Consider the following 18,481-nt stretch of genomic DNA (forward strand, 5'->3'; position numbering starts at 1 on the left):
AAAAACTTCAGAGGTAGAGGTTACCCTTGATTCATGGTAGGGTTAAATACAATATTGACATGAATTTCATGTGCTAGTTTTTAGTTAAGAAACTGCATTTATTTAGAAGCATCCCTTGATGGTTTGCTGGATGTTCGATTGTCAGTTAATTTCACTGTTTTTGCAATGAATATGGCAGTTGACACAAATGCATGTTCGAAGCACATCGCTGTATCCAAAATCAACATCACTGTTATGTTGCATTAATCAGCTTTCTCTGAAGTCAGTGAACAATGATTTTTGTCTTCTATTGTTTTAATTTTTACATTTGATGAATGCAAACATGTATAGGTCATCAACTGTGTCCCCCTACACTGCTTGGGTCTCAAAGTTGTCAGACACTGATGTACTGCTGGCTCCTCTTGGCACTGGAGGTGTTGTGACTGTGGATATGGGAGGCTACGTACGCTTGTGGGAGACTGGACTAGACAACCTGCAGCGCTCTCTGCTGGAGTGGAGGGGAATGATTGGCGCTGAGGATGGTCGCCCAATACAAGTCAGTCTGTCAAAGTGTTTCTGAAGTGTTATGAGTAATGAGTCACTGTGTACTTGGTGTGGTGCCTAATCCTTCTTCTACAGAGTTCATTTCATCCCTTAAGGCAGTAATCCCTAATTTAGGCAGCCGAGTCCTTCAGGATTTCATGTCAAAGGGCCGTTAATTACATAATTTATGGTTAATTAATCTAAATGACTTCCATATATCAACTTACCGTGAGAAGCATTTAAAAATCTGTCAGATTTGCCATTGATGTAAAGTGACAAAGTTAACAAGCACTGGCGTTGGGATGTTCAGCGCACATTAATGCTAACATTGGTTCAGGAACACATTTTATTTATCCTAATGAACTCATCTCATACTTAAGCGTCTAAGACTAAGACTAGCGAGTTAAAAAACGTTTCTAATTAAAGGAACCTGATATTTTGTGCCAGATTGCTGAATCAGAATAGGGCAGTGATTGTGATTGTGATATCTCGCCACTCCTACATCCAAAATCTACGCCTCTGAGTTTAAGACAACCTTCATGGGTGGAGTAGGCGGTTTTTGCAGAGTTTCTGCTACTAAACTAGAGTCCTTTCTATTACTGAGTGTTAACACACACACACACACACACACACACATGTCTATTGTTTCCCCTCTCAGATTACCATCCAGAGGGACAGCAACCAGGATGTCAGCGCTCCCAAACATGGCAAGGTGGACGCCAACAACGATCCCCATGTGGGTGGAAACCAGTGGGCTGGGGGCACAGGTTGGTTATTCAACAACGACCCCCATGTGGGGGGAAACCAGTGGGCAGGGGGTACAGGTTGGTTATTCAACAACGATCCCCATGTGGGTGGAAACCAGTGGGCTGGGGGGGCGCAGGTTGGTTAGTCCATTTTGGAGTTCAGTTTCAGTTGTCCGGAGAGACAAGGTCATGCAGGCGAATGTCCACTGTAAGTACAACAAAATGAAATCCAAAGTGCAGCATTGTTTGTTAGGGCCCAAACACAGGAGGTGCTGCAAATTGTGGATTTATTGGGAAAAAAAAGCCTGTACGGTTAAGAAATTCAATTCTAATGGACTTTAGTTAGAATTCCCTCACTACGAGAAATGTGCAAGATTCATTCCAAATAAAGTGAAAGCCAGCTCTGGGATTGGGTGTTAAAATGAGTTCGAACAAGTAGAGAAGAAAGATGGATGAGAACAATAGTTTTGAACACGAAGATCTTCTAGTGTTGTTCTCTCCTGACAGTGCTGCCTGGCAACCCAAAGTTGTTGTATGAAATAGTGTTGTGTGTCATAGCAATCACCAGTGATAACACACTGAGCAGAATGGTATGATTCATTTCACTCTGGGGTACTGCGTAATGGTTTTTCTTTTATAATGAGCTAACCGATGTTCACGTTGGCCAACAGGAGGCAGGGACACAGCGGGGCTCGGGGGGAAGGGAGGCCCCTACCGTTTGGACGCTGGACACAAAGTGCACCAGGTCTCACAGGCGGAGAAGGATGCTGTACCTGACGATGTCAAAAAGGCAGCACGTGAGATGGGCGAGAAGGCTTTTAAAGAGAGGTACCAGTAATACAACCTTTAGAGTATATTCTCTTTTGCTGTAATATACACATTCCTCCCAGAGAAGACTCAAGTTTCATGTTTCATGAATAATCAGTGTTATTCAAGACGTCATGATTATAGTTGTTAACTTACATTTTTGCTGACATACATTTTGAGGAGACTTAATTGACACCTTCTGGTCATCCAATTGAAAATATTAACTGGATTTTTACCCAAACATCACGTATGTTTATGAGCGCCAAACATGCATACATGGAGGGCCAGCCCACTCTCCTGTAGCTGGCATGGTCCTCAGGCCCATAGCTCCACTTTTATACTAGTAACTCATTTACAGAATCGAAGTGTACAAATGTGATGTTGAATGCTGAGGTCAACCTGGTGCCATTGCATTTCTGTGAATGTATATGCCTGTGTATGTTTTGAATTTTCAGACTTAAAGAGATTAACATGAGTGAGTTTGATGCCTCCACTTATGAGCGTTTTTCTGGAGCAGTAAGCCGGCAAGTTCAGTCTCTTCGTATCATTCTGGATAGCCTTCAGGTAATGTGTTTGTGTTTGTGTGTTAGAGAGAGAGGTTCATTAAATAGTCACACCCTTGATTCCTTTGAAGTCCATCTTGTCCCTCTGAAAAAATACACATTATTTACACCTAATCGTTCACTTATGTTACAGACTTGTGTCTGACCCAGTGTCTCTGCTTGTCTCTTAGGCAAAAGGAAAAGAGAGGCAGTGGCTCAAGAATCAGACTCTGGGCGAACTAGATGACTCAAAAATCATTGATGGCATCACTGGAGAGAAAGCCATCTATAAGCGCAGAGGAGAGCAGGAACCAGAGGTATGTCGCTGAAAATAGTTGAAACTTTTATCTTTGCTCCTGGGAAACACACAGACACAAATACCATGTAACATGACATAACATTTGGTTGAATCAGCCACATACCATAAAACAAAATGCTTTGTGACATAACATTGTTGAGAGCTGGAATACAAAGGCTTAAAATGCCACCTTTTTCAGCGTAATACACTCCTTTTTTAATTTTTTTACTACAGTGACATACCAAGGATTCAGACCAAAAAAATCTATCTAAAAATGTGTCTGTGTACTGCTCTGGTCTGACAGTTAGGATAAACACATTAAGGGGCTTATATTTCAGCACTTACTGTACATGTAGCACATTTTATTTACTGGACTACATTAAGTAAACTTATCGGAGTTAAAAGCAACACTATTAAACAGATGCCACTTTTTAATTATGGTTTCATTATAGGTCACTAATTTAATACCTTCAACTTCATTTTGATAGTATATGATAACGCAAAAGACTGATAAACGCACCTGTCGTTATACAATCCTGTGGGCCGTGTCAGAACACACCGCAAAAAATTACGAAAATCTTTCACAGTGCAACATTGCCAATAATAACACCAAAAGAAACCAGTTAGAATGTTAGTAAGCTTTTATCAGAGCCACCTGGTGGGGTGTTTGCATGTCTTACCATAGATAGATGGCCATAGCCATAGATAGCCACAGGCATTTGGACTGGGTTAACAGTTCAAATACAACAGGAACCTCAGTAATGCCTGATTAAATATGCTTTAGGACCAGTACAGGTCCGATGGAGGTGTGAGGAATGATGATAGTATCACAGGGTTGTACAGCTATAAGAGAACGGTGTGTTTATATTTTGAATTGCCTTAATCAATAGTTACAGTAGTCTGTTCAGAAGCAATACTAATATCAGTCCGTTAAGTATAAATAAATAACACTTTACGAACAAATGTTAGCCATGAACACATAACTGCTGTGTGTCTGTATTAGTGCCCAATAAGGTCTGCATTAATCATCGCTTACTACCCCTTCTGGGGCTTAGGCCGCAAACAAGAGTTCTCCAGGCATCTCGGCCCTGAGCCAAGGTCTGCATTAAGCATAATAAATCATTTATTAGGCCAGTATTTGCCAATTTCTTATTCTCTGTTGGGCCCATTATTCTTGGTACATCCTCAATGACCGACTAGTTGGTCTTAACCTAAAGTTACCGATGTATAGCAAGGATTAAAATAGAAGGTTTATAGCCTTTTAATATATTGTTTGAGTATGTGACTTGTAGTGACAGAATAGTTATAGAATAGGTATTTCTACCTGCAAACTTTACTCTACTAACAAACAAACAAACAAACCAGCAAGTCCAGCTTGTAGTCTCACAAGACCGAAACATCTGCCGAAGCCTGATGGTGGCTTAAGGCGCTGGAAAAGGTCTGTCTTGTGGAAACACAAGATGATTAATTGAAACCAAGAAATTGGACACTTGTAAGCCAATCAGAAGAGTGTATTTTGACACCAGGGTATAAACCAGGTGTGTTACAGCAGCTACAGCTTAGTTACTTTTATTTGACAGTGCTGCAACTATCTCAGTGTTAAAACACACATCTATTGTACATTGTACATGTACATTTATTTTGAAACTACCGGTGTGCGTATGCAGCTATGCCAAGATGCTAAAGTTATGGTGCATTGGTATCACATACTACATATGGTAGTATGTGACTACTGGCAGTAACTGAAAAATGTTGACTGTGTGGCTTTGTAATGTGAAGATGACTCTGTTTATGTGATGCTGCAGCTGGGCGCCCCGCAGCAGAAACCCAAACGGTTGCGTCTCCTGGTGGACGTGTCTGGCAGCATGTACCGTTTCAATGGGCTGGACGGCCGACTGGAGCGCTCAATGGAGGCTGTGTGCATGGTGATGGAGGCACTGGAGAACTATGAGCATAAGTTTAAAGTAAGACCCCAATTTGATAAACCAAATACAAAGGATGAGGGGGGTGTAGTAATGGATGGAAGTTATTGAAGGTGAATTTCTAGGACAACTTCAAGTATGTATATTTGGAGAGTAAAAAGAACCGACTCCAGAGTGGAGTTTATCTCATTAATCATTCAATTCTGTCTTTCTGCTCCTCCTGACCTTACTCCTCCTGAACCTTACTCCTCCTGAACCTTACTCCTCCTGAACCTTACTCCTTCTGAACCTTACTCCTTCTGAACCTTACTCCTCCTGAACCTAACTCCTTCTGAACCTCACTCCTCCTGAACCTTACTCCTCCTGAACCTTACTCCTCCTGAACCTTACTCCTTCTGAACCTTACTCCTCCTGAACCTAACTCCTCCTGAACCTTACTCCTTCTGAACCTTACTCCTTCTGAACCTTACTCCTTCTGAATCTCACTCCTTCTGAACCTCACTCCTTCTGAACCTTACTCCTTCTGAACCTTACTCCTTCTGAACCTCCCCCTTCTAAACCTTTCTCCTCCTGAACCTTTCTCCCCCTGAACCTTACTCCTTCTGAACCTTACTCCTTCTGAACCTCCCCCTTCTAAACCTTTCTCCTCCTGAACCTCCCCCTTCTAAACCTTTCTCCTCCTGAACCTTTCTCCTTCTGAACCTTACTCCTTCTAATCCTTACTCCTTCTAACCCTTACTCCTTCTGAACCTTACTCCTTCTGAACCTTACTCCTTCCGAACCTTTCTCCTCCTGAACCTTACTCCTTCTAATCCTTACTCCTTCTGAACCTTTCTCCTCCTGAACCTTACTCCTTCTAACCCTTACTCCTTCTGAACCTTTCTCCTCCTGAACCTTACTCCTTCTGAACCTCACTCCTCCTGAACCTTACTCCTTCTGAACCTTACTCCTTCTGAACCTTTCTCCTCCTGAACCTTACTCCTTCTGAACCTCACTCCTCCTGAACCTTACTCCTCCTGAACCTTACTCCTTCTGAACCTCACTCCTCCTGAACCTTACTCCTCCTGAACCTTACTCCTTCTGAACCTCACTCCTCCTGAACCTCACTCCTCCTGAACCTTACTCCTCCTGAACCTTACTCCTCCTGAACCTTACTCCTTCTGAACCTCACTCCTCCTGAACCTCACTCCTCCTGAACCTTACTCCTCCTGAACTTTACTCCTTCTGAACCTCACTCCTCCTGAACCTTACTCCTCCTGAACCTTACTCCTTCTGAACCTCCCTCCTGCTGAACCTTACTCCTTCTGTCTCAGTATGATGTTGTAGGCCACTCAGGAGATGGATTTGATCTGGAATTGGTTAGAAGTGACAAAATCCCTAAAAACAACAAAGAGAGGCTGAAGGTTCTGAAGGTATGTTATCCATTTTAAACTCCACTTTTCACATTACTGTCAGGGAAATAACCCTTCACCTAGGACTGTATTCTTTACCTCAGAATTGAGACACACACACCCAAGAATATTATTAAATTACAGACATTTACTCTGGGCCCCAGAGGAGTGACCTGCATGATTGTCTTCACGCAAGGCACTAACCTCTCCTACAAAATGTCTGCTCTTTATTGGAATTAATATTCACATATTCAAGTTTAACATGAAACCCCTCCCAGTTCCTTTGTTCATACTTTTAGCTCCAGAAAGGGTCTCTTGCTTCTCTCTGTACCCGGCTCTAAGGCAATAAATTAGGCTACTATAAACATTCATGACATCTCTAAGTTACATCCACACAGGGCCTCTTTCTCATACCAGGCAAGCAGACTCTGCATTTCTCTCAACAGAACAAAGAAACACATGGAAAATCTATTTCACAAACTTAAACACAACATGATAAAATTATAAAGCATATTTTCTTCACAATTACTGTTTGCCATTTTTCCCTTTTGAAGTACTAAGTATCATTATATAAAATGAATCATCAGATTTGGACTGTATTTGGTCATGATGGTATCTACTGAAAGATATATTTCAAATGTTAAAAATTGTCATATTTGGGAAAAATCATTCACCTCTTGATATGTAAATGACACATACAATTAAAATACATTTCAATTAATAGTGGGGGTATTCACGGCCCCATTTGAACTTTGACATATATGCATAACAATATCCATTATACAAATTCATGTGTAAATGCAGCCTAGAATCACTGATGACAGATTGGCACCCCCCAATTGCAAGATTTTAAATCACTCCAAGGCTCATGGAATTAGTACTCTTTCCAAACAAAGTTGACATAACAATTTTGTATTTTTGAAGGACTGCCTTCCCCAACTTATTTTAAGGATAAGTAAGAAATGTTATTCACATTTGTAATGACAAACCTGTTGAGCAGTGAGAAGTATTCAGACAGCAAGATTTTTTAGTTTTTGAGTGGAATCCTGGCCTTTGATGACATTCCTCTTAAATCTTACATTATTGCATGTTGCAATCGCCAATGACCTATTTGTATATCATTGTATCTTACCGTTATGTATTGATCACTAATAAATGGTGTGCCTACATAAGAAATGAAAGCATATAGATACATTGTATAGTTAATATAGTTAATAACATACAAGTGAAAATGGGGACAAAACTCTTTTTTTTACTAAATGTGTACTTTTGACATTGTTGATTTCTTTATAACCTTCCCCAGACAATGCACGCCCATGCTCAGTTCTGCATGAGTGGTGACTACACTCTCGAGGGCACAGAGCATGCGATGAAGGAGCTTGCCAAAGAGGAGGCAGACGAGTATTTTGTTGTGGTTCTGAGTGATGCCAACCTAGAGCGCTACGGGATCAGCCCAGACCGCTTTGCCCAGGTACTCACAAGCAACCCTCAGGTCAATGCCTTTGCTCTCTTTATCGGCTCGCTTGGAGACCAGGCTGAGAGGTGAGTTATGCAGCTACACACACACACACACGCGCACGCACGCATAATTATTATCATATAAATTCATCATTAGCAATCCCTCTTGCAATTATGTTTGTGCATCTGCAAACTGTTGTTTAAGGAAGCAATACAAATGGCCTTCGTTGGGCTGTATGAGTGTCAGGTCAGGCATTGTAAATGTGTTGCCACTAGGTAAATAGATGGATAGATACTTTATTGATCCCCAAAGGGAAATAGTTGGATACTTTATTGATCCCTAAAGGTAAATAGGTGGATAGATACTGTATTGATCCCTAAAGGTAAATACTGTAGATGGATAGGTACTTTATTGATCCCGAAAGGGAAATAGATGGATAGATACTTTATTGATCCCTAAAGGTAAATAGATGGATAGATATTTTATTGATCCCCAAAGGGAAATAGATGGATCGATACTTTATTGATCCCCAAAGGGAAATTGCAGCAGTTGATCATGTAATATTTTTGGGTCAGGATATGAAACATCTCCTCTTTCTCTTCCACAATCTATAGGCTTCAGAGAACGCTGCCATCAGGACGATCCTTCGTTGCCATGGACACAAAGCAGATCCCTCAAATCTTGCAGCAGATCTTTACCTCCACCATGTTGTCTAGTGCCTGAGGTGGCCTGTTCCATAGAATCCCAGCACCCTGAAGTCTGCATGGCAGTGCAGTCCACTCTTGGGCACTCAGCTGTGGACACCAGCCTCAACCTAGTCATGCATGTTTCATCTTGAAATACCTGCTGCTACTGCCCATTTGGGTCTGAACAATTTACAATTTCTAGGGTTAGGGTTGTAAACCTTTTTTTAATTAAGATGATGTACATGAATACACCTAACACACTCATGATGGGTGAATGACATGAATCCATATGTTAGAGCCCAGTCTTGAAAACGTAGGAAAAAAATATGGAAAATAACTCACACATGCACAGATGGAGTATTAAAAGGGCCATATCACAAAATGTATAAATAAATGTGTTAATATATCATGCAATAAATCAAAAAATATTTAATTGTTCCATTAGATGTGTCAATATATCATGCAATATATAAACAATTACATACATGCAGGGTGCGATTATCGCCTTTGCGACCCCTCTGGTTTTTACAAAAAAAAAATGTATTTTTTATATTTTAGTTTGCATTAAATGTTTAACTGATCAAATGTAACCTAATAGGACATACCGTTAACTTGAAAATAATTAGGCCTATTTATTGCTTGTTTTTTCATGATTAAAAAACTTGGTTGATGAATGCATAAATGGTGATATAGGGATTTATTGATGGATTTATTTAAAGCAGCAGGTTGACGTTTTGGTCTAAAACTACAGAGTAATCTACCTGCAAGCTATGCAAAAAACACCAACAGTCCAGTCCAGTTGGCACGGATAAAAGCTTTTTCTTTCATTTTTGCAGGGTGTTACGGCCCGAAATACATTACTACAGAGTACATATCCCAGATGGCTAATGGGAATTAGGGTTGCAATTCTGCAAGAAAATGCAAAATTGTGATAGCTTAGAAGCAGCAGAGGATCGCTTACCCTCGCCCAGCATATGACAGATTATACAGCCCATATGCTGATTATTAGAACTACATATGCATTTACAAAAAAATGCCAAGTGGATTGCTCAACAGTAGTAGAGTCCACTTAGTGTAACGGCAAGGGAATTAAAGCAGTGCACAGGCAATTGTGATATAATAGTGTTGTACAACATGTATGGATAAAAGAACACATACTGTATATGAATGAAGAGATCTGGATTGTTGGATCTGGATTTCCACCAAACCCAATGCAAAGAGAGAGAGCAAGCACTGCCGTTCCACTGGTGCTGTGATACTGTGCCTGTTCAGCAGAAGGGGAACACACCAGAGTTGCTGCCTGGATCTCAACCTCGACATCACCAGGGCTTGTTGCTGAGTTGCTGCTCGACAGTCATCTGTTGCTGGCGTCTTATACTCTGAAAAACTATATTTTTGTGTATATCTTGTGATGCAAAATAGAACTGTATATATGTATATTCATCTTTCTAGTTTCTAATTTCTAGTGTTTTTGAGCATTTAGTTGCCATGGATTTTACTGGCAACAGTCACGGGCCTTGTGACATTTAGTACTTCAGGTGGCCTTGGGTTCGATTTTCTACTCCTTTGTCACATCTGCCACCACTCAAGTACACTGAGCCTGATATTCCTGGTAATTGACTAGTGCGCAGGTTAAAGAGGTTCAGTTCATTAGTGGCAGCATTTTGAATACTATCTGGTCAGGTTTGCCAGCTCTCTCTGCTGTCTGCAGGGATTAAAGCAAAAAAAAATCATCTGACTGAAAAAAAAAAAAAAATCGGCCCTCATTTTGGGTCGTGGCTGCATACCGCCTCGATATCTGAACTTCACGTGGTCTATTATCACTAACTAGTTCAAAGGTAGGGCATAAAACCAATATTTTTTGCAAGACTTCACCATTCTTGTTAATGGGCTATAAATGACAAAATGATTTACTGAAATCCAGGGGCATTTAACACAAAAATTGGGGGCACTTTTAGAAACTTGTGAAATAACATTTAACCTTTGTTCAAAATAATAAACACACTTATTTAGGCTTACAGTATATGAATATGAACAATTGTCATCAAATGGCAATAATAAGACTATTAGGCATTAGTCTACAGATTCAAAGTGTTTTCTTAGATTTTTTGAACAAAAACCAAACAGACAACGTAAATTAGACAATCGTATTCTTCTTTCTTTGTGGTTATTAGTTGTTATAGTAACAACAACTAATACAATATTTTTAAAGGTAAACAAATGTTTTAAACAACTATTAACAATCGTTTTTGTTTCTTTGTTTTTTAATAATAATAACACATTATATTTATGGATTTTTGTGTTACCTTTATTCATGTACCTACCATAGTAGGCCTACAGGAAATACAGATTAGACTAGTTAGCTAGTTTGCAGGCAAGCCTTTGTAGCCAACGTACTATCAGAGATAGCTAACGTTAGCTAACTAACATTAAACTAGCTTAACCGAACTAAATCATTTCTAAAAGTATTATTACTAGTTATCATTCACCGTAGGTGATGCGTGTTGTTTGGCGCTTGGTGACGAAGTACCATGTATTTCTGAACGTTTTCGCTCCCCTTGATGGAGCCAGTAGAAGAATTTACCTGTGCTGGTTTTGACAACGATTTGGGCAACTCGTTGTCCACAATTCCGACATGCCTTGAAAACAAAACCGGGTCTTTTTATCAACGTCGTCGTCATCCTCCACCACAAGCCAATCTAGCTTTCATTTTTGACAGTCGCTGGGTGTGTGAATTTTATCTTTTAGAACCTGAGATGGTGACAGAGACTGCGCTGGTCCTCATCTCTCCTCACTCTCGCAGTCACAGGTCTGATTAGGAAGCGCTCCAAATGTGTTTTGTTAGAACGTTTGTTTCTTCACGCAACAGTCAAGGCGAAAATCAAAACATTAAATGGCAACTGACCGGGTCATATAGGCTACAATGTTTTTGACATGTTCATTGAATAAGTATTACTCTCCTAGTAATTTTAGGGGCAAAATTATATTTCTTAGGGGTAGTTTTGCCCTTTGCTCTCGTGTATTTCCGACGCTGAAATGTGCAAATCATATCAGTGTTTCATTTTTGGCCTTATGCGAGCCGAGTTGACGGAAATCCGTCATAGCGACGGAAAACTTTAATCCATGTGTCTGATTCTGTAGCCATGAATAAGGTCTTATGCATCTATAGATAGTATTATGAATGCTGTATATTCAGGGAGGCCTCGTGTTGATTTATACACCACTATGCCGTATGTCACTGAACAACCTCTTGACTATTGGATACCACTTGAAGCGGCCATGTTTCAGGTCCGTAAATGGTTATTGACGTTTTGCACTAAAAGCTTTTATTCTGACACTCGTGGGACTGTGGGCACGTCACGTGAGAAATGTATGAATGGATATAGGCACCTGAGCACCGGTGAGGTAGTATGGAGTATGGAGAGAGGGTGAGAGAAGGAGATCACATTTTTGTTGACCGTCAAGTCAATCCACTGGGAGTATTATCTGTAAACCTGATGCTTGTTTCAAACAATAAATCTAAGAACGAGAAATCAAACCTAAAAGCAGCGGACCCTGGATTTGTTTATTGCGCGTCACTGAAATTCAAAACTCCTCTGCTTAGCCTCTCTGGTGGTGGAGCTGCCTACACCACTAATAAGACAGCTGAATGACTAGATAGGGAAAAACAAAACAATGCCTAGTGGTTGTGCAGAAGAGGCCTACGAAAGTTTGCCATATATGAAATCATACTGTAAATTGTCAGTGAATGTCAGTACCTAAAACTTCCCCTATGCTTTCAACTAAAACAATGCATATATACCATACAAGATTCAAGTAATGCAACAGCTGTGAGGAGCCTTAAGTTACATTGAATCCATCTGGCCTGAAATATTTGTGTAGGCTATCATTTTTTGTACGCCTTGTATATAAATGTTCTGAACCTGACTGACTTATTGTGCTGGTTAAATCTCTGTTAACTATTTGTAATGCCAAATAATAACGTTTTCTGAGCAGTTGTCAGCGAGACTCTCTCTCGGTCTCTCTAATAACACTAATAACAAGAGCAATCCGAGATTTCTGACCTCCAGCAAGGATCTGGATCCGGATCATCCTGAAATTTTAATGGGGATGTCCCAGGACCAAGATCCACCTCTTGAGAAAATTTCAGAAAGACGTAACAGACGGACAAATAAATTAACGGACCCGATCGCATAACCTCCTTGCTGGAGGTAATAACATAATGAATGAATGTATGTTGTAGGATACAAGTGCCGATGACATGAGTAATGGGGCTGAAGAAGCCACTCGAAATTCCTCCAGATTCTGAGTTTAAACCAATGGTACCTAAATGCCTGTTCACCAACACCGACGCTGGAGCAGCAACGATGGAGGATTGAAGCACTTTTAATGATCCACTTTCTAATGGATGTAATAACATGTTTTGTGTCTGGATACATGAGATGGGTAAAACCAATAACATCCACATTTTTATATCCAAGTAAAAAAAAACGCAGTTTGTCAACACAACCAGAGCAATTCATATGATAACACTATGGTAATGGGCGATGATTTTTAGTAATACAAACTTCTGTTGAGTGAAAAGGAAGAGTAGTATTTAAGAAGAACATTTTATTAACTCAGTCTCATTACATTGACATCCTGGATGAACAGGGAACATCCACCCATCTGCCTTTGTCAGTTTAGAAGCATTTCAACGATCAGCTTTAATAAGGATGTCACAGCATTCTTGCCAAATTATTTGCATGCTACAGCTGGTTTGTATTTAGGTTAACAAAAAATATCATGGGGGGGGGGATTTAAGTGCAAAACATGTCAGAATACAAAAAAAAAAAAGTGATTTGTATTATCTTTCCTAAGTCATAACTGTAATAAGAAATGGAGAGCAAAATGATCAAATACACCGCAGTTCACCATCAAATGGCACATCAGATACAAATAAAAAGTAATGAAATGTGGGAGATCACAAATCACAAATTTAAAGAATAGCCAAAAGTGAAAAGTACAACCCCTGCATTAGAAAATCTACTTCTAGTTAAATGTTTTGCTCATCAGTAAGCAATTCATTTGAGGCCACACATTGGAGACCACAGTAATGCTGACCTTGCTGAATCTCTTTTCTATAAAAATGTGAACATCCTAACTAATATAGTCAACAATGAATGGCAGTATTTGTATTTGTATTCTGTTCTGGGTGGTTTGTAATTCCGTGGCAAATGTTATGCTTTGGAGAGGGCTACAACAGTGAAACGTAGTTCTTCGGGGTCTCGTGCCATGAACTGTTTGCAAATGTCTGTGGCATCCTAGTAAATAAACAAACAAGCATAACTTACCAAACATTTCCCCCTTCATGACAATAACCAGCCAAATACATGTCACTATTCACAACATATTCACTAAGTATCAGTTTTTGTTATGGTTACAGGAAAAGTATTTAGCATTAGGTTTAAATTAGGATTTGTGCCCTTACCTCAAGAAAAGTGTCTCCTGTGGTTTTCCCATGAACGATAGGGAAAGGCTTACGTCCATCTGTGAAAAGAGTAATATTGTGAGAATCATTTCTGCTCAGGCCATCTGAAAACAGGATGTTGAACTTTAAAAATTAATGTTAAAACATTTTTTGTTATACACAACTCTTTTAAATTAAATTAATCTTTAAATTAAATTGATTCAGAAAGTAAGTTCAGAGTGGTGTAAACAATATTTGTTTATAATAAATATTTGTCTTACCTAGTTCATATAGGTGACCTCCAACATTTACGAAAGCTATGAAATGCAAATCCACCTTTTCATCTAAACTTGGGGCCTGAAAGATGGAGTCACAGTTTTAACATGATTCCAGAAACATTATGTATTCATATCTGAACTACTGAATTACTGAGTCCTTAACTCAATACTCAGTCCTTAACTCAAATAGACAACGGTCAACATGAATGCAATCAAATGCCAGGCAGAGAAATCGGTCACCCACACACCTAACTTTGAAATGTCTTCCAGCCACACCTATTTTTGAACACACCTAAAAACAGTTTCAAACTATTACTTTTTGATTTGAGTGGAGCAGAGTCCAAAATGTGAGCCAGAATTCTTGAAATAAATATCAACCAATAGACTTTGTTTTCTGAACTGACCTAAACAAATAGGCTGATTCGATTGCATATGATGAGCAGTAAGTAGTGGCTAACTAGTCTCTTGAGCCGCAACTTTAGCACAATTTTGGTTCAGGAACCTTATACTACTGTCAATTACTGTCTGGGACATTTCCCCACCTTTTATTATTCATAAGGCATCCTGACCGTATAGATGTTTATCTACGAATAATGTTTTATCGACATGTTTAGAATGGCATTTCACTGACTAGTCAATGGGGGACAGTCAGTTTACTAGTTTGTCATATATTAATGATGGCGTGATGTTTCTGATCTGATTTGTGTGAAGTCAACACCAGGTTGGATTCCCTCCCCTGCCCACTTGCAATTTACTGTTGGTTTTCATGGAAGGCAAACATTTGTGGGCGAAAGGGGGGAAAGTTGATCCAATCAGAGGCCTTATTTAAAATAAGAGAAGAGATTTGATTACTACCAGTTAATATACTCAGTAGCCTAATGTTTCAGCCTTCAAGCTTATGTGAAGTGAAAGTGTGACATGTTTCATCTGCTTTGAATCTATATGGCATAGCCACATGTAAGTTTGTCAAATAATAAAATAGTGTAACCCAGACCTCCAGTCCCTCATTTAGTTTCCCAAATTTAGTCAGGAAAAGCACTTTTTTAACAGAATTTGGTTCGACTTTCTTTCTGCAAGGTAAAATTCAAACAGATCTTACCTCGGTCTGTCCTTCCTGCGCACTTGACTCATGTGATACACGTATACTCTGGAAATATCACAAGGAAAAGAATCAACGGCTGCTCACGTTTTCAAACACAGGTTTTGAAATAAGAAGAGTGTTTCCAATACCTCATCTTTCTCAAGGAAAACCGCCTTTTCATCTGGACTCAACTTGGACGACTGCAACAGGAAGTTCTTCAGGGGCGAGGCTGATTCTAGACAGATTTAGTCACATTAAGTTAGTTTACAGCAGAAACGACAGCAGGTGGACACAGATAGACAACTGCCCTTGTAAATGTTAAAGCTGATTTCACATTATTTGACTTTCTTATCAAGGATGTACCAAGAATAAATTACATTCTTTGAGAATAAAAATTGGCAAATACAGGCCTAATAACTGTTCAATGGTGCCTATATTGACTTTATTAGGCACTCATACAGACACAAATTAGTTGTGTTAATGGTTAACATGTTACCTAAAGTGTTAGCAGTTTTTCACATTGGGCAAAAAAAACATGCTACACTTACCAAATTCCAGACGGTCTTGGTTGTTTGCCACAGCATGGATCAATCCAATTGTCCCACAAGCATTGCCAATGGTTTGTCTCATGAAATATGCATCTGGGGAGACTTGTTGGCCTTCTGACTTGATTTTCTTCTCCTCATCCAGTCTGAAGGACTCATACTATACATGACAGAGATGAAACACTAAATTATTATGATTATAAGTGGTGATGACATCATTCCATACAATGAGATACTTGAATCACTGTTGTCAAGAGGACAAACACAATCAGTACACAATGGTGCACAGTAAAACTTTGAAAACTTTGAAAGAAGTATGCATGTTATATATGTATTTTTCTCTAAAATCCTTATGAAAGTCATACTTTGAAAAGAAGTTTTTAATTATGTTGAAATAAGTGCAAAAACAGCAACTAGCAGCTCTTAATCACTCCATTCATATGAACAGGTAAATGAGCACCTAACGTTTTTGACTGTCACTGTAGTATCAATGGACGGGGTAATGGCCTTGAATCGTGCACATGCAGAGGGGGCTGTTGAACACCCCTGCCCATCCTAACTCTTAAAGCCTTTTAACACGGGAATGTAGATGACAACTAGTTTAGAGAAATCTCCACACTTTTTGCATTACACACTATATACCTATTACACACTATTCAAATGTAATTTTACTCAAATGCCATCCAAGCATGCAGGTGGGCATCCATCACATCTCCTTCCATGAAACTCATTATTTACTACCCAGTACTTTCTAAAAGCAGGACTTTGAACATTTGTTTATAGTGAAGGAATGAAAAGTTTAAGCTATGGACGTAACTCTAAATGGGTTAAGGCAGGGTTCTCAAAGTGAGGCTCGGGGGCCAATTCCAGCCCCCAAAGAGATATTGTCCGGCCCGCAAAGTTCCATTGATTTAAAAAGAAATAGAAAAGTTCCATTGATTTAAATGGGCTAACCCAATGTTTACTGTAAAAATCTGGCCCCCCAATGACCAGACTGGACACTCATCGGCCCCCGGGTAATTTGAGTTCCTGGGTTAGGGAAAAGGATGTATCGATGCCACCAGGATCATTCCAATGACATCAAACTGGTTGAGACATAGGCCAAGTTACCTTCTCTGTAACAGGGAACAGTAGCAGAACTGCACAGACGGGCCTCGGAACCATGCTGAGAAGATCTGGGTCCAACCCATAGACATCTCCAAACTGCCATGTTGGTAACAAACCCAACTGCCGAAGAAACTTAAAAACAGGGAGTGAAAAATGTTACCATGCTATGGACTTGATAAACGTGTGTTGAACGTAAAGTAGAATTACAAACCTCTGTGTAGTGTGCTAAGTCGGTGTTCTTCACATTTGTAAATGGCAACAGTAAAGTTAGTTCAGCCAGTCATTTTAACGAATCAGACAAACTGGTTAGCTATCCGCTAACGTCAGTCAGATACCCGAACTCGTTTGCGAGACACCTGGCTAAACGATACTTACACATTTATCTCGTAAATGATGCAACGCAAATATGTTATCACACTTTAGTGACCCATCTAACTTTATTGTGTTCAACAGCAGGCAAGTATCTTTGGATATAGTTAGCTGACAGGCTACATTTATAGTTAACGTTAGATAAAAGGCTAACGTCAAAGCACGAGTACCAGTGAGGAAACTAACGTTACCGTTCACTCAATCAAAACATTTTCCAGGTCTTGATTTTCGGTTCCAAATAACTATGTGCGTCTTACCAAAGCCAGTCGAAACGTACCTGGTTCATCACCTGAAAGACAGACAAAACACACTGATTAATATCCTAAACAAACCGGAATAGACAGATTGCTAGATAATTTAGCTATCGCTAGCTAGAGTACAACTGCACTTGTGGTAACATGAACGAAGGACAGTTAAACTAGCTTCAATAGGTTGCAAGAAGATTGTATTAACTATTTTCTTAAACATATACGATTTGATGATGTGGCTAAGTTAATAATACATAAATGCATACATCGGGGTTCGCCTCCAGTGGCAACCAACGCTGGCCTTCCATTTTAAGCAGACAGAATGCCTTTAACTATAGAGTGCACTTCCGCCTGTGCACATGGGCCGCAAACTATGAAGGGTGCATATAATCAGAAACTTTTTACGCAGTTAAAGGGTGGAGCTATTCTAATATGCACCCTCTCCACTCCCTCCCACTTCGACTCCGTTCGCACCTTCACGCCATGAAGGGAGTTGCAAATGTTATGGCTAATGACCACAAAAGTTGTCCTGGAAGAAAAACTTGATTCCTTTTGCTCTGACAATGTTCCCCAACTCTGAGGAGTGTTTTTTACAGTAGGAAAATGCTCCATGCCACACAGCCAGGTCAGTGAAGGTGTGGATGAAGGACCACCAGATCAGGACTCATGGCCAGCCCAATTCCCAGACCTGAATCCCTTTAAAAACCTCTGGAATGTGATCAAGAGGAAGATGAAGTCACCCAACGGCAATGTGGAGGACTGGTGGAGAGAATGCCAAGACACATGAAAGTTTTGATTGTAAATTAAGGTTATTTCACAAAATATTAATTTCTGAACTCTTCCTGAGTTAAAACATTAGTATTGTGTTGTTTAAAAATGAAAATGAACTTGTTTTCTTTGCATTATTCGAGATCTGAAAACACTGCATATTTTTTGCTATTTTGACCAATTGTCATCTTTCTGCAAATAAATGCTCTAAATGACAATATTTTTAATTTAAAATTCAGTAGGAATGTTGTCAGTAGTTTATA

General features: G+C 39.6%; 2 protein-coding genes across 2 annotated transcripts in view; one reads left to right on the top strand and one right to left on the bottom strand.

The window, feature by feature from the left end:
• Window positions 1-8,974, top strand: part of vwa8 (von Willebrand factor A domain containing 8) — a 34,713-nt gene extending 25,739 nt beyond the window's left edge. The window contains exons 37-45 of the mRNA XM_080839417.1: window positions 331-535; window positions 1,181-1,289; window positions 1,940-2,096; window positions 2,531-2,639; window positions 2,809-2,934; window positions 4,721-4,879; window positions 6,151-6,249; window positions 7,532-7,770; window positions 8,302-8,974. Of these exons, the coding sequence (XP_080695543.1) occupies window positions 331-535; window positions 1,181-1,289; window positions 1,940-2,096; window positions 2,531-2,639; window positions 2,809-2,934; window positions 4,721-4,879; window positions 6,151-6,249; window positions 7,532-7,770; window positions 8,302-8,410 (1,312 nt within the window). The 3' untranslated portion in view covers window positions 8,411-8,974. The remainder of the gene's footprint in view (window positions 1-330; window positions 536-1,180; window positions 1,290-1,939; window positions 2,097-2,530; window positions 2,640-2,808; window positions 2,935-4,720; window positions 4,880-6,150; window positions 6,250-7,531; window positions 7,771-8,301) is intronic.
• Window positions 8,975-12,964: 3,990 nt separating this feature from the next.
• uchl3 (ubiquitin carboxyl-terminal esterase L3 (ubiquitin thiolesterase)) lies at window positions 12,965-17,089 on the bottom strand. The gene is made up of 7 exons (XM_080838273.1): window positions 16,837-17,089; window positions 15,730-15,886; window positions 15,331-15,416; window positions 15,200-15,247; window positions 14,104-14,179; window positions 13,844-13,902; window positions 12,965-13,676 (listed from the first exon to the last, which is right to left on the bottom strand). Exons 1-7 carry the CDS (start codon window positions 16,888-16,890, stop codon window positions 13,593-13,595), a joined length of 564 nt encoding a protein of 187 aa, XP_080694399.1. The 5' UTR covers window positions 16,891-17,089; the 3' UTR covers window positions 12,965-13,592.
• Window positions 17,090-18,481: the final 1,392 nt, after the last annotated feature.

The sequence above is a fragment of the Sprattus sprattus genome (genome assembly GCF_963457725.1).
Source record: "Sprattus sprattus genome assembly, chromosome: 5".
In the NCBI taxonomy this organism is placed as follows: Eukaryota; Metazoa; Chordata; class Actinopteri; order Clupeiformes; family Clupeidae; genus Sprattus; species Sprattus sprattus.

Excerpts from the sequence above, each read along its gene's own strand:
- uchl3 (XM_080838273.1), bottom strand. The coding sequence starts at position 16,890 with ATGGTTCCGAGGCCCGTCTGTGCAGTTCTGCTACTGTTCCCTGTTACA. Across the intron at positions 15,417-15,729 it reads CCAAGACCGTCTGGAATTTG|AATCAGCCTCGCCCCTGAAG; the intron begins GTAAGTGTAGCA and ends AAATCTGTCTAG. Across the intron at positions 13,677-13,843 it reads CAGGAGACACTTTTCTTGAG|GATGCCACAGACATTTGCAA; the intron begins GTAAGGGCACAA and ends TTTATTTACTAG.